Source organism: Cajanus cajan, chromosome 2, assembly GCF_000230855.2.
Source record: "Cajanus cajan strain Asha chromosome 2, NIPB_CcT2T_4, whole genome shotgun sequence".
NCBI lineage: Eukaryota > Viridiplantae > Streptophyta > Magnoliopsida > Fabales > Fabaceae > Cajanus > Cajanus cajan.
The window spans coordinates 64,079,599-64,104,555 of record NC_138518.1 but is presented as its reverse complement, the minus strand read 5'-3'; the positions used below and the strand labels follow the sequence as shown (position 1 = coordinate 64,104,555).

The 24,957-nt window shown below is 30.7% G+C and overlaps 3 protein-coding genes across 6 annotated transcripts; 1 reads left to right on the top strand and 2 right to left on the bottom strand.

Annotated features, from left to right (window-relative positions):
• Positions 1 to 5,903: 5,903 nt before the first annotated feature.
• On the top strand, positions 5,904 to 7,103 carry LOC109804705 (putative F-box protein At1g65770). The gene has a single exon (XM_020366534.1). The coding sequence runs from the start codon at positions 5,904 to 5,906 to the stop codon at positions 7,101 to 7,103; it is 1,200 nt and encodes a 399-aa protein (XP_020222123.1).
• Positions 7,104 to 11,512: 4,409 nt separating this feature from the next.
• LOC109805085 (L-type lectin-domain containing receptor kinase IX.1) lies at positions 11,513 to 14,037 on the bottom strand. 4 transcript variants are annotated; one of them, XM_020367040.3, is made up of 2 exons: positions 13,753 to 14,031; positions 11,513 to 13,628 (listed from the first exon to the last, which is right to left on the bottom strand). In XM_020367040.3, the coding sequence occupies exon 2, from the start codon at positions 13,588 to 13,590 to the stop codon at positions 11,722 to 11,724; it is 1,869 nt and encodes a 622-aa protein (XP_020222629.1). In that variant the 5' UTR covers positions 13,591 to 13,628; positions 13,753 to 14,031; the 3' UTR covers positions 11,513 to 11,721. The 4 variants fall into 4 exon arrangements, with proteins under 4 accessions (XP_020222629.1, XP_029128470.1, XP_082924808.1 ...); XM_029272637.2 differs by having other exon boundaries at positions 13,767 to 14,031; XM_083068682.1 differs by having other exon boundaries at positions 11,513 to 13,688; positions 13,810 to 14,029.
• A 2,906-nt stretch (positions 14,038 to 16,943) lies between these two features.
• On the bottom strand, positions 16,944 to 19,433 carry LOC109804706 (L-type lectin-domain containing receptor kinase IX.1). Its single transcript, XM_029272659.2, has one exon. It carries the CDS (start codon positions 19,249 to 19,251, stop codon positions 17,182 to 17,184), a length of 2,070 nt encoding a protein of 689 aa, XP_029128492.1. The 5' UTR covers positions 19,252 to 19,433; the 3' UTR covers positions 16,944 to 17,181.
• Positions 19,434 to 24,957: the final 5,524 nt, after the last annotated feature.

The window sequence follows — 24,957 nt, the reverse complement described above, 5'->3', positions numbered from 1 at the left end:
TTATTGAAGAACTAGGAGATTCTTTAATTAAATATTTTCCAATGTACTACTTGTTCCCAAAGGAAGTTAATAATCAGATCATCACTAGCAAAAATTGGGGATGAATCTATCTTATTTTTAGAACGGATACAAGGTGATATTTGTGGACCAATACACCCCCATGTGGACCATTTAGATATTTTATGATTTTAATTAATGCATCAACAAGATGGTCACATGTTTGTTTATTATCAACTCGTAACCAGGCGTTTGTGAGATTATTAGCTCAACTAATTAGATTAAGAGTTCATTTTCCTGACTATCCAATTAAGAAAATTCGTTTGGATAATATTGGTGAATTCACATCTCATGCTTTTAATGAGTATTGTATGTGCATTGGAATTAATATTGAACATCCAGTAGCACATGTTCATACACAAAATGGACTTGTAGAATCATTTATCAAACGTTTAAAACTAATTGCAAGACCATTACTCATGAGATCAAAACTTCCAATGTGAACTTGGGGGCATGCAATCTTACATGCCACAATATTAATTTGCATCAGACCAACAAGTTATCATAAATTCTCTCCTTTACAGTTGGTTTTTGGTGAGCAACCCAATATTTCTCATTTGAGAATCTTCAGGTGTGTTGTATATGTTCCAATTGCCCCCTCAAAGAACCAAAATGGGTTCTCAAAGAAGGTTGAGAATATATATGAATCTCCATCTATAATAAAATATCTTGAACCATTAATAGGAGATTTATTTACGGCTAGGTTTGCTGATTGCCATTTTAATGAGTTGATTTTCCCAACATTAGTGGGAGAACAAAAACAGTTGGAAAAAGATATTAGTTGAAATGAATTATCACTATCTCATCTTGATCCTCGTACAAAACAATGTGAACTAAAAATTCAAAAGATAATTCATTTGCAAAATCTAGCCAACCAATTACCAAATGTATTCACAGATCCAAAAAGGGTGACTAAGTCATATGTACCAGCGGCTAATGCTCCAATACGAGTTGAAGTCCCTGTTGGACTATTTAATACTACAAACGAGTCACAAATACGCCTGAAGCGTGGTAGACCAATTGGTTCCAAGGATAAGAATCCTCGAATAAAAAAGGGAGCTAAAGAGCAAAATGACCAAATTGAGGATGTAAAAACTCAAAAAGATTCCTCTGACATAACTAATATTTCAGTTCTAGAAGAAACTCAGGTACCTGGAATTATTGAAAATAAAGAGATCTCAATAAATTATGTCATGAATGGAAAACGATGGAATCGAAACAATGTCAATATTGATGACGTGTTTGCATATAATATAGCGCCAAATGAAATAAATAATATTGAGGATCAAGAACCAAAGTCCATCAAAAATTGTCGACAAAGAAATGATTGGCCAAAATGGAAAGATGCAATTGAGGCAGAATTAGACTCGCTTGCTAAGCGAAAAGTTTTTGGACCAATACTACGTACACCAAAAGGTGTAAAACCAATTGGATACAAATGGGTTTTTGTGCAAAAACGAAATGAAAATGGTGAAATTGTGAGATACAAAGTAAGACTAGTTGCTCAAGGTTTTTCACAAAGACCCAATATTAATTTTGAAGAGAGATTCACCTGTAGTGGATGAAAAAACTTTTTGATATTTAATTAGTTTGGTTGTACATGAAAAAACTTAATTTACATCTAATGGATGTAGTTACAACATATTTATATGGCTCTCTTGATGCTGACATTTATATGAAACTCCCAGAAGGATTTAATTTGCCTGACGATGCAATTTCTATAGAAGATTATTCGATCAAATTGAATAAGTCTCTATATGGGCTAAAGCAATCAGGTCGTATGTGGTACAATCGACTAAGTGAATACTTGTTACAATAAGGATATAAAATGATCCAATTTATCCGTGTATATTTATAAAAAGATCTGAAAATGGATTTGCCATAATTTTAGTTTATATAGATGACATAAACATTATTGGAACTCCTAAAGAGCTTTCAAAAGCAATAGATTGCTTAAAGAAAGAATTTGAAATGAAGGATCTAGGAAGGACAAAGTTTTGTCTAGGATTGCAAGTTGAATACTTAGAAAATAGAATTCTTGTGCATCAATAAGTTTATATAACAAGGGTGCTTAAAAGGTTTTATATAGAAAAATCACATCTATTGTGCACTCCCATGGTTGTAAGATCTTTGGATGTTAACAAAGATCCATTTAGACCCCAAGAAAAGGGTGAAGAAATAATTGGTCCCGAAGTACCATATCTTAGTGCTATAGGAGCACTAATGTACCTTGCTAATTATACACAGCCTGATATAGCATTTACTGTTAATTTGTTAGCAAGATATAGTTCTTCACCTACACGAAGACATTGAAATGGAGGTAAACAAACCCTTCATTATCTTAGAGGTACAATGGATATGGGGTTATTATATTTAAATATTCTCAAACCAGAACTAAATGGTTATGCAGACGCAGATTATTTGTCAGATCTTCATAATGGTAAATCACAAACAGGATATTTGTTTACAAATGGTGGTACAACCATTTCATGGCGATCTGTAAAACAAACCATATCAGCCACTTCATCTAATCATGCTGAAATTTTAGCATTACATGAGGCAAGTCGTGAATGTGTTTGGCTAAGATCTGTGATTCAACACATACGGGAAACTTGTGGTTTATCTTCTGGAAAAATGACATCGACAGTTATATATGAAGATAATGTTGCATGTATTGCACAATTGAAAGATGGATACATAAAGGGAGATAGAATAAAGCATATTCTACCAAAATTCTTTTTTACTCATGATCTTCAAAAGAATGGTGATATAAATTTCAACAAGTCCGCTCAAGTGACAACCTAGCAGATTTCTTTACAAAGTCACTTCCAAGAAAAGTTTTTGAACAATTGATACACAAGATTGGACTCCGTCGTCTTAAAGATTGCATGCATGAGGGGGAGAAATAAATATTTATGAATGATGTACTCTTTTTCCTTCATTAGGTTTTTATCCCACAGGGTTTTTCCCAGTAAGGTTTTAACGAGGTACATTCTAAATATTGGACATCCAAGGGGGAGTGTTATGAATAATAATTAGTGGCTTAATTAGTGGATGCCAATATTCATTATCAATCATTACCATTTATATATTTTCATTATGTATTATTCCCTTTATTGTGTAATTGTTCAGTTACCACATGTACTTATAAATAGGTTACTCTTCTCTCAAAGATAATACAACAGTCAAATTCTTTTCTTCATCTCATACTGTCTTGTTTCTTCTCTATACTTTTTCTTCTTTTTATAACAAAAATTACTATTAACAACATGTTCTCAAAGTATAAAGAGATATAAGAGAAAGAAAGAGTATTTGAAATATTTAAAATGAGATCGATACATGCAAGGTTTTCCATGATGAGGATCACTTTGGTCTTTGATGAGAACAACTTTTTAATTCCTGTACACATATCTTTAAAGGAAGGACGAGGTTGAGAACAACCACCGCCACCACTGTCTGGAGGCTCATTATCCGATCCACCAGCATCACTCAGTGCTCCTAGAGAAAACCAAACCATGTACCGTCATTCCAAAATTACCAAGTACATATATATCAATTACCGAAGATTATTTTAAAAGATTAATAATTTTGAATTTGTTGCTCAAAGTAATTGACTATTTGTCTCTAATTCCACATGAAATAGTTGGAATTGGATACCTAATATTCTTTGGGCTCTTTTATGTTTTCTAAATTTAATACTATCAACAAAATTAAATAACTTCTTTAATTATAATGAATTAGGTAATTAATTCTTATAATAAAAAAAAGCCAAAGTACTATAACTAATATAATATATAAAAATAAGATTAAATATATTTTAGTATCTAAACTTTTGTCATTTTTTTATTTTAAGCTCTTGAACGAAATTTTAATTAATTTTAGTCCTAAATTTATATCAATTTACACTTTTAGTTCTTAAGTTTTTTTTTTCTAGATAACATTTTAATCTCTAATGTAAAAAGAAAAAAAGAATTTATTCAAGGAGAAAACTTTTAGAGGCTAAAATCAAATAAAATTTATTTAAGAACTAAAAACAAAAATTGACAAAAAGTCTAGAAACTAAAACATATTTAATTTAAAAAAGTATATTATAAAAAATCTATAAATATTTTTATATTGACTAAATTGTACTTTAAATATCTTATTTTTGTATTTAATCTTTTATTTTAAAATAAAGATATTTAGTCTCTTTAATTAAAAAAATACACAAACTTGATCTACAACTAATTTGACATCCATCAATTGATAAATTTTAACATTGACTAGTATTGTAAAAGTATTATTTAATTTAAATTAATTTTTTAATTGAATATATTAATAAATAACATTATTGAAAATAAAGAAAAGAAAAAAATTATTTTTTATAATATTATTTGTTTCTTTTATATCTTAATAACCTTATTAAATAAGTTGATCTTAATAATATCATTAAATAATGCTTTTTATCTTAATTTTATTATTTAAATAACTTTTTTAAATTACATTATGTAAAATTAATTTAAATTAAATAACACTTTTCATGTCACTATTTCCAAATTTAACTGTCATTGCATATCAAATTAATGTAAGATTAAAAATATGTTTTTTTAAAATTAATTTTTTTAAACATCTCTATTTTAAAATAAGAAATCAAAATTAGGAACACTAAAATTACAATTTAACATGCAAAACTAATTATAATATATATATATATATATATATATATATATATATATATATATATATATATATATATATATATATATATGAGGAGGGTTCAAACGATATCGGTGTAATTTTTATTAAGTATTACACCGTTCAATAACTTTATATTAAATGTCAATATTGTAAATGCAACCATTAGATTGAAAATTCTTTACTATTAAATCTAACAGTTTAATTTATAAAATTCACTCTTAATATAAAGTTATTAAGTGGTGTAATATTTAGTAAAAGTTACACCGATGTTATTTAAACCCTCTTATTATATATATATATATATATATATATATATATATATATATATTTTGTTGTTGAAAAAAACTAGATATATCAAGGCATCATAATGTAGAAAAAAAAATTCTAATTAGGTTAGCACCTCAATCTACACTAATCATCTACAACACATAAAAAATACACTAAAATATAAAATATAAAATACAACTACAAATGTTAGTTACATCTCAACCTATTAGATCCTATAATGAAAAATACCATCCCTATCCCTAAAGTAAAAAGACACTACACAAGAGAGAATAGAAGTTCACTCGTAAAATCTGAGGTGTCAAAGACCAAACCCCACTAAATTATTAACACAACCATTTTTCTCTCTACAAACATGGGAGAAACCAAATCTCATACTCCTAACATACAGTCACCAGAAAACTAAGAAAGATTGTAAAAAATCATGATGACTAATGACGAGTTCAACTCTATCAAAGAGACATTTAGCCATTATCCCGAGCAATACAATGAATCTAACAAGTTTCTAACATCCAAACCAAAAAATTGTTATTACAAGTGATTTCACATTTGTGTTTTTTAAGTGGGAATCATAATTTAATATCGGTATTAAGTATGAAGTGATAATTGAAAGTTGTATTTTATCTCTGATATGCGCTTATTCGGTGGGACTGGGATGCCTCTTAAAGTCTTAATTATAAAAACAATAAAAATAAATAGATGAATGAATATATAAAATTATCAGTATGTTTGCGTGGTGCCCAAGATGAGCCTTAATTTCTTGGAGGCCACGTCCACGTTCCTGTTATTAAGGACACCAACCTTAATCTAGGCTCAAGCCTCAAAAGTCAAAACACCCATTGTTATTGAAAAAAAAATAAATAAATAAAAAATTAATGGCTCCAATGGGGAAGAACAAAAAAAAGCAGCAGCAGAAGCAGCAACCTTCAGTCAACAAAGAAGTCCCCAAATCCAAATCCTGGCTCGACCTTCCAAACCAACTCGTTAACAGAATAGAAGGGAACCCAAATCTGGACAAAAACATCAGTTTCGGGGGCATAATCAAGTCATGGAGAACAACACCAAAGCACTGCAATCCAGATTCCAAGCTTCCCTGGCTTCAACTCTCCAACCCTGATGGCACAAACATTGAAAAATATCGCATGCACATTGCACAACGTGGCTCCATCAGAACTTCATTTGCATGCATGCCCTCGGGGTGCTGGTGCAGATACTTCCTCATAAAACTTCCAAGGTACCCTTGGAAGCATTACGTGGGGTGTTCCAATGGCATCCTCATAGCCGAGGCTGAACCCCTTTACGTGTACCATCTGTGGAATCCAACGCACAGAGAAATGTTTCGTCTCCCTTTATGGGACCCCAAGGTGCCAGTAAAACTCGCAGTGCTTTCCTCACCACGTGAAGATCCAAATTGCACGGTTATGATGCTAACGGGAATTAGCCACCCCGCTTTTGCATTCTATAAACTGAGAAGAGGCTCTAATAATAGTATGTGGATAACATCAGATTCAGAACATCAATGGACCATGGAAGATTGTACCCTTACTGAGCCATTAGGTCAACTACAGCAGGCTATGCAAATGCAATTCGCTGATGCCATTGGTTTCAACGGTAAGTTCTATGCTTTGAGTGTTCAGGGTAGTCTCGCGGTTATAGAAGTCGTTGATTCTTCCCCTAGAGTCACGGGTTTAAGTGCTACAAGGATGGTTCCTTCGGTTTCATCAAAGCACTTCAGAGAATATCTGCTTGAGTCTGAGGGAGAAATATTGCTGGTTTATCTTATATCGAGAAAATCATCGGTGCACAATGTGGATGGTGTTGAGGTTTATCGACTCAATTTTGCTAGGCTCTCTTGGCTCAAGTTGGAGACACTTGGGGAAAGAGCAGTGTTTGTGGGGAGTAATTGTAGCATGTCTGTGATGGCAAGTGAAGTAGGATGTAGGAAGAACTGCATCTATTTTAGGCACCCTGTGGATGATGATCTATGGTGGGTATATGACATGGAATCAGGCAACATATCCCTCGGTTGGAGTGAGACAAATCCAGCAACATCTGCAATTTGGATTGAACAAATAGATGAGTAAATATTTCGGAGGATAAAACTTATTTAGATACTGTTTGTTAAGTGTTTTTTAATTTGTATTGTTGAATTAATTGAAATTTTATGTTGGTAATTTATGTTGATTTGTAAGGTAATGCAACTTAATGAAATAAATTTTATTAAATGATTAGGGATCGAATAGTATTAAAAATATTTAAGGGACTGTGTTTAAATTTTGTCTGAAATCATAAGTTCATAAAACATCAATGTGATTAATGTTGTGTAACTAGTTGATTTATAATGATAATATGTTGAAATGAAATTCATCATCCTATGAAATCATAGATATAATTTTTTCAATATAGAGACAACTAGGTTTTTTTTTTTTTTTTATTTATTTATTGTATATGTAACAAAATGTTACTTCGATCAAAACCATGATTTACTGGGCAAAATTAATTCTCTGCAAATTTGACAAATATCTTGGCATAGTATTCGTAGCCCATTTCTACTTGTTAGACGTGATTCCATTTGCTCAGACATTTTTAAAGGATAAAACTAATTACAATTATTTTTTTAATATGTTGAGTGTTACTGACTAGATTATTTAGGTCAAATTTCAATTTTAATTAAAAAATAATATATAAATATTTATGATAATATGTTCAATTTTTATCCTATAAATATAATACTTTTTATTAATGAAATTGTTTTTATAAAATAAAGATGCTCTAAAATTAAAAAGAAAAAGTTGTCACGCATATATAATGAGTCACGTGAGCAAAACCATTAATTTTACACTTTGGTTGCTATCCATACGTTTTAATTAGATGTTGGACCAAGGTCAACGTGATGTAACACGTTAACACATGTCATGTAGGCACAACTATAAAGTTTAATAGAAATCACTTAACATAGGGACTATATCATCCAATGCTTAAAACACAAGAAAGCTCCAAATTTTAGTTTCATCATGAACACCTATGTCATTCTTGAGTAATCATTGATGATAGAGAGGAAATACCTTGCACTTCCCAAGGATGGAACTTGTGAAAGCCCCCAACAATTTGATGTAGTCCAACGTAACCTTCATTGTGTTCACTACCTTGGCAAATTTCAGTTTGTGTTACTTCCCAAACACATAACGTTCACAAAATTGGAGAGGTTGCATTTGATGGTTACCTAATAACCCCTATTTGCATAGTATCTCCACTTCTCTCTCACTTATGTGGCCCAAAAGCATATGCCATAAATTGTTCTTAGAATTTTCAGCTACACAAACAATGCCACACTTTTCATAGTAGAACCTTGAAGGATGTAGAGGTTTCATTGCTTGGTTCCCTGCATTACCACAAACATGCTCTTCCCCTTAATCTACATCACTCCACCTTCTAACACAACAACTAAAACCTTTTGTATTGATAGCTACTATGGAAATAAGGTTTTTCTTCAAGTCTGGAAAATCATGAACATTGGTCAATGTTCTCATAACTGCATCATGCATACTAATTTGTACATATCCAATGCCCACTATCTAACAAGACCCATCATTCCCTATCAGCATATTACCACTGGCCTTCTCTTTGTATGTCATGAACCAATCTTTGTGTGGACTCATATGAAAAGAATAATCTAAGTCAAGAACTGAGTATTTAAAATGATGTGGACAATCATCAACAAAGGGCACCGATTTAGAATCTAATGATGTACATCATTCTAGATGGTGGCAGCAACAAAATTATTGTTCCTCTTCTTGGGACAATTATTCTTACTGTGATTTAGTTCTTTGCAATAATCACAATTATCCTTTGAATTGACCACAAACAACAAAACAAAATAATCAATCTAACTTCAAATATCCACCAATAGGTACAAAATTGTGATATATCTCAATTGAGCTCACGATACCAATTTGTTGTGCCAAATTGAGTAAAATAGACGACATATAAACAATAAAGAACTAACGTAAAATAAATGAAGGATGATCTCTTAACCTCTTACACTATGTTTACTTGCAACTCCCTTACATTATTTCATATATACAAAGACCTAATTGACTAATGAACTAAATGAACAATAATTGGATAAATAAGGACCACGTGTCATAGTCAATACCTTCGACAGTTCAACCTCTAACTCGATTTGAGCATGAGCACCTTTTTTCCAAAATTCATTTGATTCAAGTTGTGATTGGGGAAATAACATTATTAAGTATTTATATTTACATTACTAGAATTTTTCTTATTACATACGATTTTTATGCGAATTTTTATACAAACATTATTCTTATGAATTTTTTTGCAAAATTTCATCTCCAAGTAATACTTTCGTGGATAATATGTTTTTGCGAATTTTAAAATTTGTAAGAAATTTTCTTACGAAAAAAATTCACAGGAAAGTTTTCTATGAAAAAAATTTGCAAGAAAGTTTCTTGAGAATTTTTTCGCAAACAAGAAAATTCCTTATGAAAAAAATTTAAAAAAATTACTACAAATTCTATTAATAATTCTCCAACTTTCAAATGCTCACAATGAATACATTCAAAGCATTAGGAAATTTGCTTCCACGCTTCCAACCATTAATACATTACCTTTTAAACTCTTAGATTATATATTATAAATCTAACACTTAACCATACAAATCAACTTGTAAGGTAAGTGTTGCCCCAACTTATATACTCTTTAATTGTTTTATTTTCAATGATGTGTGACTTGAAGTTTTCTTTAAATATTAATTAGATCATGTTTTAGAAAAATGATTAATTCATCATATTGAACAACAAAATTATATTATTGTAAATTATTTTAACTCTTAAAATATTCAATATTCTAAAAAAACAGTTTTTTATTAAATAATTTTATTTTAAAAACTATCATTAAATTAAAACTCATCATCATTAATTTATACATTTAATTAAAATAAATATTTAATTTATTAATATTGTAAATTAAAAAAATTATGAAATATTTATAAATATTTTAGTAAAACAATATTTTATTAAGTAAATACTTTTAATTTTAAAATTTTATAAATTATCATTAAATTAAAACTCATTATCATTAATTTATCATATTTATAAAATTATATATATATATAATTTAATTAAAATAAATTAAAATTAAAATTAATTATAACGATATATTTATAAATAATTTAGTAAAATAATACTTTTAATTAAAAATCTTTTAGTTCTTAAACTTATAAATTTAAACATTTTTTTTATTTTTCTTGCGAATTAAAATTGGCAAAGAAATTCGCGAAAAAAGTTACCTGCGAAATTTTTATACCATTTAGTAAACATTACCTGCGAATTTAGTTTTATAAGAAAATCCTCAAGAAACAAAATAAAATTTTTACAATATTTTCTGCAAATTTTTACCATGAAATTTTTTTTAATGATCATTAAAATTGTAGTAAAATTTACAAAAATTTCTTGTAGATTATTTTTCATAAAAAAATTTGTAAATTATTTTTTCGCAAATAAATTCGTAAATTTTTTTATGAAATTATTATTGCAAAAAAACTCACAAAAAAATTTTACAAATATTTTTTTAAAAAAAATTTGTAGAAAAATAACATTTTTCTAATAGTGTCAATATATATATATATATATATATATTTTATAACATGAGGGTTTATTCCACAATTTTGGTTACAAAATTTAGCGAAATAAGCTAAAATATATTTTTAAAATCAATGTAAAAAAGTATTAAAATAAAGTTGTAAGTTTTTTTTGTCAAATCAAATAAATTTATGGTAAACTCTTGCAAAATTCTCCTTGACGCGATTGCCTCTTTCATGAAATTGATGTTTCAGCGAATTGAGCCTTGTAGTTGTTAATGGATAACGAGGAAAATGGCTACAAACAAAACAACCCAACAATGCAAACGAACATTTCCACCCACAAAGTCGCACGCAAAGATGTTTTTTAATACTTCCTCTATACTTTTTGAAAGCAGCGTGTTGACGTAAAAAGTCTTCTAAAACTTGTGAAAGAGACGCGTTTTAAAGGAAATATTTTCGATCTTTGGTTTGCTTCATCAAGAGACCCAACCATATGACCGGCCTTTACCCTATTATTTATTGTTCACTTGCTTTCTGGTTTAATTACTCTGTCATTCATGTTTGACATTAGGCGAGCTTCTTGGCAATTACCCAATGCAATCACGCAACATTGTATCGGTTGGTGGTGAATTTGTTGGCAAAACAAGCTACATTTGGAAAAGAATAGAAAGAAAAAAGGAATCTTATGTGCTAACAAAGTTGACAAGAACCTCTGATTCCAGAGATAAAAGGCATGTTTTTAGACAACCACATTCTGTTGCTATGTAACAATATATTCACATAGTTGTTCTGTGGTTTCTTAGTTTACCCTAATGATATGTTACAAGAAAAAAAAGAAGATAGAAAACGGCATTGGATCGGTATATATCAATAAAGAATTGGAAGTCATTTCTGGCACTAACTTAGAGTTTCATTTCAACTTTCCTTTAATTATATTACATAATGGCAAGGCGAGTTTTTAACATGAAATTCCTGAAAGAAAATGAATTAAACCAGAAAATATTACTAAGCTAAAGATAACGTGCGACACACATGTAGAATTTCACTTCAAGACAAAAAGAACAACGGAAGAAAATGTACTGCTAAAAATATAAAACTTAATATGTATGAAAATATGCAGCTGATGGAGAAATGACTTCAAGAGTTGTGTTGGATTGTGAGGATCCGGTGAATAAGCTACTGCCTGAAGATGAGGACACAGGTTGGTGGTTATTTGCCAAAGCAGGAATACTAGAAGGAACATAGCTGAAAGATGCATTATAGGTAGATGCTGGCACCCTTGGTGTGAGAGTGGGCAATGGAGCTTCAAAATTAAGCACCTGGACAACTTGCCTAATTGTAGGCCTCACAAGAAAATCTATTTGAGTACACCAAAGGCCAACAATCATTAACCTCTCCATTTCTTTCTCATCAAAGTGTCCATACAAGCTTTGATCAGATGCTGTAAGGATAGCACCCATGTCATGTAGTTCCCAAACCCAATCCACCAAATAGAGTTGTTCTTCATTAAGACTTGGCTCAATTGCCTTTCTACCACATGCTATCTCCAAAGCCACGACTCCAAAACTGAATACATCCGACTCCCTACTAGCCTTGCCTCTTGTGGCAGCTTCAGGAGGCAAATACCCAATTGTTCCTGCTAAACCTGTTGTTTTTGATCCTGTCCCATGATCCATTAGTCTGGCTAACCCAAAATCTCCAAGCTTTGCATTAAAATTAGAATCCAACATAACATTGCTGGATTTTATGTCTCTATGAAGCACACATTCTTCCCACTCTTCATGTAGGTATAATAATGCTGAGGCTAGGCCTCTAGCAATATTATATCTCACCTTCCATGTCAGCAGGCCTTTTCCTTTAAACAGATAAGAATCCAAGCTTCCATTTTCCATGAACTCATAAATCAGAAGTAGGTCATTGTGCTGATGGCACCACCCAAGTAGTTGAACCAAGTTTTTATGCCTCAGTTGACTAATGATCTTCACTTCAGACGCATACTCCTTCACCCCTTGTCTTGATCCACGAGATACCTTCTTAATTGCAACAGGGGTGTTCAATTCTCTCATCAATCCCCTATAGACTGCCCCAAAACCCCCCTCTCCAATTTTGTTTTCTCTTGCAAAGTTATTAGTTGCCCTTGCAAGTTCTTCAAAGGAAAACTTCTTGGGCAGAGACATTCTTTCGAAATCATTGTCCATAGCATGGTCAAAAAGTGACACATCCTCCAAACCTCTACTCCTCAGCATCCATCTCACAAGTAAAACTAGCCCCAAAATAACAATTAAAACACCTACACCAACGCTAAGCCCTATCACCAACCCTCTTTTGCTTCCACCCTTGTGTGATTCCAAGTCTAAACTAGAGTTGAAGGACCATGAGCTAAGAGTATGTGGCTCATAAGTAAACCCCGTTGCTGAAGAGAAACCAAACTCAACCCATTCAGGTAAGACATCACTCAGATTCACCACAGCGAACAAGTTCTGTTTAATTGTAACATTATCCTTATATCCGGTGAAGGTGACACTTAATTTGTTTGAACCAGAATCGTAACTAACATCAGCTTCATATCCTCTCTCATCCATGCTAGCGAACCATTCTGTAGTGTCATAAGTGCTAATAGAATTAACATCAATACCCACATGGTAATATTTCGGATCCCAGTCATTAACTAAGGTATCAAATTCAACGGCCACAAAAGGATGCTTCTCTGCGTAATTTAGACTCTTCAGTTGCTCAGGGGTCGTAAGACCAATACCACTTCCATCTCTTGGATTAGGTTGTGGAAGGTTTGGCTGTGCCAGAAAGAAGGTGATGCCATCTCCGTACGGGGTATTATTTGGGGTGCTGAATCTGTTGATGGTAAAGGTGAAATTGGTAGTGAAATCTGCGACCCTTCCCGTGTTCTTGTCCCAAAGATGCAATTGTTCGTTATATATGACTCTACCATAACTATCTGCCTTAGACATGGTGAGTTGGAGGACTTCTCTGTCAACTTCGACATCTCCTGAAATATTGAAGGCGTTTCCCGTGTCACCAAATTGCTGATAGTTGAATGCTAATGAAGCTACACGAGGAGTTACAAGAACAAGAAGCAAGAGTGTTAATGTTACATGAAAAGAGGCACGTACATAACTTTTCTTACAGTAAAAAGATGCTGCCATGGCTGGAGAATTGATGTTGAGTACCGTGGAAAACTGGAAATGGAATGAAATCGTACAAATTTGGCTTGTTCGGGGTAGCTGCATGTAGTTATTGTTGCTTGTTTGGTTGAATGAGTCTGATGGTTTAGTTGACATAATCAAATAAGATGCAAGTCAAGGAAATTTATCTACTTAGATTATGTAGGTTTATTCTGCATTAGGACATTCTTTTAATTTTCCAAATTGAACGATTTCAAAACATTAAACTATGGTAAACTGTAAGTCAGAAATACCATTTTTAAATAGAAGTTGTGAATTGAGCCACGACTTTCATTTTCGATTTCTATTTTAATTATGTTTTGCTGAAGACATAATTTCGTACATGACTTCTTAACTCTTTTTTTTGTAATTTTTTAAAATAAAATCATAACATGGATCATTTATGACATTTTATTTTATATTTTAAAAATTGAGATCATAAAACATTACATAACTTTCATTTTTGACTTTTTTTTTTTATTAAAGTTGTGAACAGCTCATGAGTCAAAACTTCCTTTTCAAATTTTATTTTTTATTTAGGTACTAAATACAAACGTTATTTTTATTAAATATAATTTAAGTTGTTACGAAATTAATAAATTTTTATATTTATTTTTATAATTTTTTTTTATATTTTTCTTAAATTAAAATTATTATTTTTAATCTTTACTTTTTATGTGATTATTTATTAAAAGTGTAAGTATTCTTTATGATATCATGTTAGTTTAATTTGTCCTCTTGAGTATAATTTTGACACGTAGAAGTAGAATACAAGGAGTATATCAGCTATCAAAATCAATTGGCCGTTCATTTCGTCAATCTCGGCCTGCAAACCACAGTAAACAAATATTATCTGGTGTAGCCCAGTTTCAACTTTGAAGCGCTCAATGCTTCAAGCAGATGAATTTTGATGGAGAATTTAAATAAAATAATTTTTTAAAAATTTTAAATAATTTAGAATAAAATATTTTGATTAGATAAAAAAATTTGAAATTTAAGTATTTATATTTTTTAATATTGCAGAATTTGAATTTTTTTTAAATAAGAATTTAAAATTTTTCATATTTTTTGTTTGAATATATTTTTAATTCTTTAAATTTAAGATAAACTTATTTTTAGTTTTTTAAATTTAAAATTAGTATTCTTTATTTTTGTAATTTCAATTTTTTTTTAGTTTTTATATTCAAATTTTGTTAAAGAATGTGTATTACATAAAATCTATCTATTGATGTCTTGTTAGTTAAAATATTACATAAACCAGTTAATGTTTCATAACTGTCTTAATCCATCATTTTTAGATATGTTATTAGTGATCTAAGATATTAAAACAATATTTTTAAAAATTATATGACTAAAAACAATAAATTTAAATTTGAGAGATTAAAAATAAATTTACCCTAAATTTAAAGGACTAAAAACATATTTTTTTTACTTTCTTATCTTGCTTGTATATATATATATATTATTTCTTTCTCCTATCTCTTAATTATTAAATATTTTAAAATATTTTTTAAATTATTAAATATTATCTAATATTAAGTTTTAAAAACCACTAAATATTTATAAATTGACTAATATTTATTTTTATAAAATTTAACCTTAAAATCTCTCTCTCTTTATATATATTAGTAGGGAAAGAGGCACTTCGTGCCTCCCTATATTTATTTTTTAAAATATTTATAAAAATTAAACTTTACTAAATCTAAAAATAATAGTGTCAAATACAAAAATAAAAATCAAAATAGTAGTTATCAAAACTTATTCCTTTTATAGATAAATATTAAAGTGGCCGAGATACTTTATGTCTCTAATAATTATATACAAAAAAAATATTAAAAAATTATGTGTAATTATCTAAAAAGATATAAGATTTTTTTTCTACATTTGAAAGATATAATGATCTACTAAAAAATAAAAACAAAAAATAGTTACATACATATTCCCTTTATCCTAAGTATATAAATATATATGACAGAACTCTTTAAAGGATATAAATATATATGACAGAACTTCTTTAGAGAGGGAGGCATTCATGGCCCCCCAAAGCTTTTCCTTTTCCTTTTAAACAATATATATTTTTATATATTATATTATAAATAATTTAAATTATATGTATTTAAATATTTTGACCCCTTCAAAATATTTTGTCAAGATCGGGCCATTAAATATGATGGCACAGCCCTAAATCATGTCATAAAGTCACTTGTGATGTTATCATAAGAAATGACAGGGTGAAAATATTTTAAGCTTTGCTTGCAATATTGGCCATTGGTCTGATCTTCAAGTAGAACTTTGGGCAATTTACTACGGTATTCAAATCATCAAAGAGTGAGACTTTTCAAGAAATATTATAATTGAATCTGATTCAGCTTTACCAATGAAGTTTCTAAATGAAGGGTACAGTATTTCCCATAGTTGGGTAATATTGGTTAGCACAATTGTTGAGTTAGCTAACATGAGTCAAGAATTGGTGTGCAACCATGTTTTCAGAAAAACAAATCAAGTTGTAGATGCCATGACCAATCTAGGATTATCTTTAGGGATAGGATTGCATATTTGTATCATTCTCCATCTAGAATTATTTTTCTTTTACTTGCTGATTCCTCAACTATTATAATGTTTTACGGTTTCTAGTTTGTGCTTTTAGTCCAATTTATTAAAAAAAAAAACTAATTCCCTATTAAATTACATTCAGAAGTTTATAGAACTTGTTGAAAATCGTTGGATTAGTCGAAGATATCTATCTTCCTCAAAGACAAAAGTAAATAAAATCAGAAATTATCAAACAAAAATAAAAGTTAAATTAAGAATAATGATAAAATAATATATATATATATATATATATATTATAAAATTTAAAATTAATTATAATATTTACCGTTAAATTTAATCCTCGCATTAGAGGAGGAGGAGGCAAATCCTATTTTTATATAGCAGTAGTTAATTCACAAGCATAACAGGAATAAGAATATTGAAGTTGTGAGTGACCTAGTGGTTGAGGTTAACAATTTAACATAGTGCATGGAGGTTCTAATGTGTTTATGAGATTGATTTTTTCTTCATCTTCAAGATTTGACGAAATCATTCAAATAAATACAAGTTATCCTAGAAATCGAATCTTAAAAGAAAGCTAACAGCAATTTCCAGACATAGAATGTTCCGTTATTAAGGGTTTCAAAATATGGTAATTGGTAACAGTTTCAAGCAATTGTTGATAGGATCTTAGGTGAACAACTAGGCAGAAAATTGAACTACCTTTTTCATATCTAAATTTGCAGATGAGAAAATCTGTCTTTACAGAAACGTGATTAGTACCGTGTACAGAAAGAGAAGTAAAATATTCATAGGAAAGAGGGAAAAAGCATTCAGATAAAATATTCACCGCGAGTACAGAAGCGACACAGAGGGAGAAGCATCATCAGAAGTTGTAGTGAAGCCAGAGGAGTTTGTGTTTGAACTGAAGCTTGTGATCTGGTTTTGAGCCTCCTCTGAAGCATTTATGGTGAATGGGGCTATAGATAGGTGCAGTGGGTGCTCAAGATATGTTGGAACAGGCAAAGATGATGGAAGATTAGGCAAGGGAGCTTCAAAGTTAAGCACTTGAATTGCTTGTCTTATAGAAGGCCTATTATTATGGTCAGGGTGAGCACACCAAAGGCCAACAATCATCAAGCATTTGATTTGCTCCTCTTCAAAATCCCCATCTAGTCTTGGATCTGCTGCTTCAAGAATTCTCCCTCTTCCATAGAGTCCCCACACCCACTCCACAATGTTTATTTCATTTTCTTGAGCCTTGAAGTTAATGGGTTTTCTTCCACTAGCTATTTCTAAAGCCACAACTCCAAAACTGTAGATATCTGATTCCTTACTAGCCCTTCCTGAGGTAGCACATTCAGGAGCCATGTAGCCCATAGTCCCAGCCAAAGCTGTAGTTTGTGCACCTTTTGCATGGTCCACAAACCTTGCTAAGCCAAAATCCCCAAGTTTGGCATTAAACTCTGAATCCAGCATAATGTTGCTTGACTTTATGTCTCTATGCACCACACATTGCTCCCATTCTTCGTGCAAGTATATCAATGCAGAGGCCAAGCCCCTGGCTATGTTATATCTCACTGCCCATTTCAACAAGCTTTGCTTCTTGAAAAGATGAACATCTAAGCTTCCATTTGGCATATACTCATACACAAGCAAGAGCTTTTTCCTTTCATGACACCAACCAATCAAGTTCACTAGATTTCGATGCCTTAACCGGCTAATAGTCCTTACTTCTGATGCAAACTCCTTTATCCCTTGATCAGAATCTTCGGACACCCTCTTAATTGCAACATGAGACTTTATGTCTTTAAGATAACCCCTATAAACTCCTCCAAATCCTCCCTGTCCTAGCTTGTGCTCATCTTTGAAACTATTAGCTGCTTGTGCTAGTTCAGCATATGAATACTTCCGGGGTCCTGCCCCCCTTCCAAAATCCTCACCCATATACTCTTCAATATCATGATCTCCCTCTTCATTGGTTCCTTTCTTCCACAAGCCAATTGAAATCAAACACAACCCACCAATCAAAACAAAACCACCAACACCTAACCCCACTGCTAAACCTGTCTTGTCCTTTTTCTTCTTATTGGGATATATATTGGAAATTGGAGACCTTGCAACTGGGTCTCCTCCTCCTTTTGTTATGTTTTCTTCTGCTGCCAAAGTTGAGCTAAAATCCCATGAATTAAGACTATGTATAGCAGTTGCATTTCCCGTGGCAGCTGAGAAGCCAAACGTAACCAACTCTGGTAAATGAAGCCTCAGATCAAGTATGACAGATAGATGTTGCTGCTGAATGGTATCATTGATAAAACCAGTGAACACAACACTCAAGTTTAGTGAACTAGAATTGTAACTGATCCAAGCCTCATTGAGTTTCCCTTCCTTGATATCGGCCAACCACGTCACATTAGCAACAGATCTCATAGAGTTGATGTCGATTCCAACATGTTCACGGGGTGGATCCCATCCATTCTGATAGATATCAAACTCCACAGCAACAAATGGATTCTGAGTGGAATTCAGTGGTTGGTTATCAAGTGTGAGACCCATAGAACCTCCTTTTCTGGCATTAGGAATCTTTGCACCAGCAGGGGCAAGGAAGAATGCAATCCCATCTCCATATTTACTTCGGTTCTGAGAATCTATGACAAAAGAGAAACGGGTGGTGAAATCTGTGAGATTCCCTGTGGCTTTGTCCCATAGGTGCATGGGTTGGTAATATGTGGCACGACCAATGCTTCCAATCATGCTCTTGTCCACTTGGTTTCTTGTGAGTTGGATAGTTGGTGCAACAGGGTTTGCTGATCCCCCATATATTATGCTCTTATCATTAGGATCGAAACTAGAGTAGTTAAAGGATAGAGAGGAAGCATATGGGATAATCAAGAGGAACAAAATAGATAACAACATCACTAAGAAGTGATAGGGGAACTTCAGATTGGTAACTGGACATACATTGTTTGTTGGGAGCTAGATTCTATTCAAGCTCGCAGAATTCAAATCGCTTTACATGCTTCCTGGAACACCAGTGTTGGCTTCTTTTTGTTCCTTTCCATTTTCAATAGTTCTACTTTTAATATTTTTTTCATCTGACTTGTGTAAGCAAAAGTTGTCGTGTATATAGTTCTAGAAAGAAAATTAAAAAAGTGGATTACATAGCATATTTTAGGTGCGAAGCAGCACTCACACTTGTCACAAACGCGTTTAAGTTATTAATTAAATTAACAATTGTCACTTTTTTTCTCTCCAATTTGTTACCGATGTTTTTGTAAGAAAGTTGCTATACTTGCACGCGGATTGTGAAGCATTATTCAATTATTCATATAAAAAAACTTGCAATGTATTTTAAATATGATGAGATATTGTTGCTTTTGGATTTAAGTCTTCACAATTTTATTTTTGATTATTATCTAAAAAAATTTAATTATTAAAAAAATATATTTTTTTAATAAATTATTATTTATTTTTTTATTTTATTGAGGTGAGATTTATTTATATTTCAAGTGGTTGAAGTATTGTCAAATAAAACGGGGGCAGTTTGTCCCTTGAAAGATGGTTTCTGCATCTGTTTCTTCTTTGCTATACAATACAATTGAATGATGGTTGCCGTTTCGATATTAAAAGTAGCAACTAAGAGCATCTCCAGTGGGAGTTGCTCATAAGCAACTCCCAACCACTTTAAATGGGTCTCATTGTGCCACGTCACTCATAAGCAACTCATACTATATTTTTACAATTTTTGCTCCAATGACAATTGCTTATAAGCACTCCTACTTTTTTACAACTCATACTACACTTTTTGACAACTCACATTATACTTTATGATAAATTTTTAAAAAATTAATTATTATAGATAATATATAAATATGAATAAAAAACAAAAGAAATTACATAATAAAAAAATTACAACAATAAAAAAAATTACATAATAAAAAGAATTACAAAATAAATTGATAAAAATTTATATAAAAAAATAATATCTAAAATATTACAAATTTCTAAAATAATTTTTTAAATTTTTACTTATTCGATTTATTCGAAATTTAAATTATTTTTTCAACACTTTTCAATTTATTAAAAAACATGAAATGTTTTTATTTTTTAAAAATATGAATCAATAATCGTGTGCTTTTAATATAAAAATAAGCATGTAAAAAATATTATCAACATGTTATGGTTTTTTTTTTATCATATACAAGCCGCATAAAATTTTTACCATGTTAAATTTCAATAAAATTAATGTACATTTAAATTAATTTTTTTAATTATTACATATGAAGTAAAATTTTATTTAATTTTAAAAAATAATATTCTAAATATGTAATAATTTTTTAATTTAAAATAATAAATTTATTATTATTATTATTCTTATTTACGTTTTCTTCTTCTCACCAACGGCTCTTTCATCATTTTATTTTTTTTTGTTTTCTTCTTCTTCTCTCTTCTCTCTTCTTCTTCTTCTCTCCACTGCCACGTCTTGGGGGGTTTGGTCGCGCGGAGCCGCACGCGCCGGGGGGTCTGGTCAGACGGATCTACGCGCCAGAGGGGGTTTCGGTCGGAGCCGCGCGCACAGGGGGAGAGGGTCTGGTCAGAGCTGCGCGCAGGGGGAGGGGGTCCGGTCGGAGCCGCGCGCGCAGGGAGAGGGGGTCTGGTCGGAGCTGCGCGCAGGGGGAGGGGGTCCGGTCAAGAGCTGCACGCGGGGAAGGGGTTCGCGGGGGGAGGGGGTTCTGGCGCGGGGGCTGTCGGGACTGGCTGTTTGGAGGTTCCACGTAGATCCGATTCAACCAATCAAATGCCTCTCCTCAGTGCTAAGCACCGTTGCTTGGAGAAGCAACAAAGAAATTTTTTTAAGCAACTGGATTGCCACGTGAGATCACTCCAACGGGGATTTCTTCTAAGCACCGTTGCTTGTCAGTAAGCAACGCTCTAAGAACTTGCCGCTGGAGGTGCTCTAATACAGACTCTGCAGCTCGGAAGTCAATGCAGTTGCAACTTGCAACATGACGCCATCAATATATATATATATATATATAGATATATATATATATATATATATATATATATATATATGGAGAGATATATTTATTTTAGAAGTAAGTTTACTTAAATTTATTTCATTCAATAACTTATGTTCTATATTAAATTTTAACAATACTTTATTTTATTAATTTAAATTGACGAATAATTATAAAATTATTTTATATATTAATTTGAATTAGTAAAATGAAATATCAAATAATTTTTAAAATTTTTAAAAATTTATAAATTTGATCTATGCATTAAGAACTTTAAATTTAATGGTTGGATCATTAAAATTTGATGTAGAATATAAATCATTGAACAAAATAAGGGTCAAAGATGGATCAAAGATACCTTGGGTAAAATGGGAAACGGTATGTAAGTCAAAAGATAAGGGTGGACTAGGAATCAAGGATGTCAGATTGTTCAATTGGGCACTATTGGGGAAGTGGGTGTGGAGGTATATGATCTCTCCAAGAACGATATGGGCTAAGGTTCTTCAAGGTAGGTATGGGTGCATTGAGTCCTTTCCTAAGACTCCAAATGTGGATAAGAGGGATTCTTGGTGGTGGAAGGATATAGTTTGGGTGCTCCAACAAGGAAATTATTGGTTGGATGAAAAGATTGAACGTTGTATTGGTGATGGGTCTTCAACCAGATTTTGGGAGGATAAGTGGATAGGTGGTTTACGTTTGTTGGATGTCTTTCCTCGTTTGTACTCCTTTGCTTTTGATCCGTTGTCAATGGTGGGTCATAATGGTAATTGGGAGGGATCTACATGGCTGTGGCAGGTTAAATGGAGAAGAGAAACTTTTGTCCATGAAGAAGGAAGTGTGAATACATTAATAGAAATGCTCCAGGAAATTCAAATTTTCTCTTCTAAACAAGATCAATGGAGATGGATTTGTGATAAAGATGGTGTATTTTCAGTGAAAAGTGCGTACTCTTGGCTGCAACACTCGATGGGTGGAGAAATTTCATATTCTTCAGATTTTATTCTAGTCACAAAAAGTCTTTGGAAATGCAAGGCTCCGATCAAGTGCTTGGTGTTCTGTTGGCAGGTATTCATGAATGCATTCCCTTGCAAATCATTGTTACAAGTTCGTGGTGTGGAGGTGGAAAATAACCTTTGCTCTCTTTGCTCTTTATTTATAGAAGACCCTATTCATCTCTTTCTATTGTGCCCAATGACTTTTAATATTTGGTTATCTGTAGCCAATTGGTTGGAGGTAGAGGTGGTCCTTCCAAATTCCCTAACTTCTCTCTATCTATATTGGACGAATCTTGGTATTTATAAAAAATCCAAGCAGTGTTTTAAAGTGGTCTGGGTGTCTGTAATTTGGTCACTATGGCTTCATCGGAATGGTATAATTTTCCAGCAAGGTGTAATGGATTGCAAGGAAGTGTTGGACAATATTAAAATGCGGTCATGGAAGTGGATTAAAAGTTCTGTCCCTGGTTGTTCTTTTAGTTACTCTAATTGGTATTTTAGCCCACGTTTGTGTATTTCGTAATTTTTTATTAGGTTTTGAAATCTTCTGTAATGGGTTGGAGTACCCCTTGTACTCCTTTTAATCTAATTCTTTTGCTTATCAAAAAAAAAAAAAAAATTTAAGGTAAACATATTCCTCTCATATATATATATATATATATATATATATATATATATATATATATATATATATATATATATATATATATATTTCCTTGGATACTACTGTATATGCCAGCTTTTTGTAACATGTAAATGCAAATTTATTTTTATAATTCTTTTCCTATTACTTCCACGAATGTTTTGGTACTCCGAGTTAGACCAATAAGATGTGGTCTTCTATCCATTTTTACAATATAATTATAAAAGGTAATTTTTTAAATATTACTCTTAACTCGAGGTGTTTATGTACAAATATATATATATATATATATATATATATATATATATATATATATATATATATATATATATATATGTGGAGAGAGAGAGAAAGAAAGGAGAGAGTAAGTGTTAGTATACTTACTTTGTTCAAAATTCAATTAATGTATGGATTAAATCTATAATTTTTTTAAAAATTTAAAAATTATTTGATATTTCGTTTATTAATTTAAATTGACAGATATATATGAGGTGAGATCTATTTACTTCAAGTAAATTTACTTACTTCACTCAATAACTTATGTTTTACATCAAATTTTAACAATCCAATTATTAAATTAAAAATTCTTAATACATAGATTAAGCCTAAAATTTTTTAAAAATTTGAAAAATATGATATTTCATTATACAAGTTCAAATTAACGTATGAAATATTTTTATGATTATCCAACAATTTGAATTAATGAGATGAAGTATTAAATAATTTTTAAATTTTTTTAAAATTTGTAAAATTGATCTTTGGATTAAGAATGTTTAATTCAACGATTAGAGAAAAAAGCAAGAAATAAAAAAGTAAAAAAGAAGAAGAAAATTGTATGAAAAATGATTGGAGAAAGATATAAAGTTTGTTTGTTTAAATTTAAAGATTAGTATTTTTAAATAAGTGTTTTTTTAAAATAATCATGGACTGTGGGTTATCACACATACATTGATAAGATATTGAATATTACCTATAAAAGGTCTTTCTACTAATATAGACAATCGTGTGTATATAAACTTATGTACATCCTCTTATTTGAATGATGTGAGATTTTATTTGCATCCTAACAAAATAAAACAAAAAAGTGCTTATTTTATTAAAAAACTTTTAATTTTTTTTTAAACAAATAGACTCATAATAACAAAAGAAAATTAATACACAAATAGAGGGTGAATGGAGGAAAAAAAATATTTTAAAAGGAAATAAATTAAAATGATATTAATTTTGTTTTAAAACAAATCGAGAAGAGAGCGTATCTATGAGTAAAGGAGAAGTATATATACCATTTCCTATAAATATCAGTAGTTAGTACATAAGAAGATCCGATTAAACCCTTTATACTTGACATAATAAGGTTATAATTATTTAATATGTGCTTACAACATGATACGGTGTCTATTTTTATTTATTTATCATCTTTAACATTATAAAATGTTTTATTTATTTATCATCTTTAACATTATAAAATGATATATACTCAAGCATATTAATTATACTAATGAAAATGAACACTACAAAGAAAAAACAAAATCTTAAAACTCTTATTTTGGTTAAAACTAATATTATTTTGTATCTATTCATATTATAATAGATATCAAAATTTTTAATCATTTTTATCTCTACTTTTATGAATAATAATTTATTTTTAAAAATTTTCACTCACTTATTTTATTTCATCCCTTTCTCTTTTATTTATTTAAATAAAATATATAAAAACATGAAATGTCTCAATTCTACTAACAAAGCATATATAAAAAAAATATGTAATCATATATGAAATGTTTCTAACCAAATAGTAATAGTGATACTAATTTTTTTTTCTCTGTATTTTACATTTTATTTATTATTTTATTCTTTAATGAAACATTACTAAACGATTTATTACATATGTTTAAGACCAATATAACTTCTGTAAAAAGAAATGACCTATATAGCTTGGTAGTCGGTACCATAATTTCGTGTC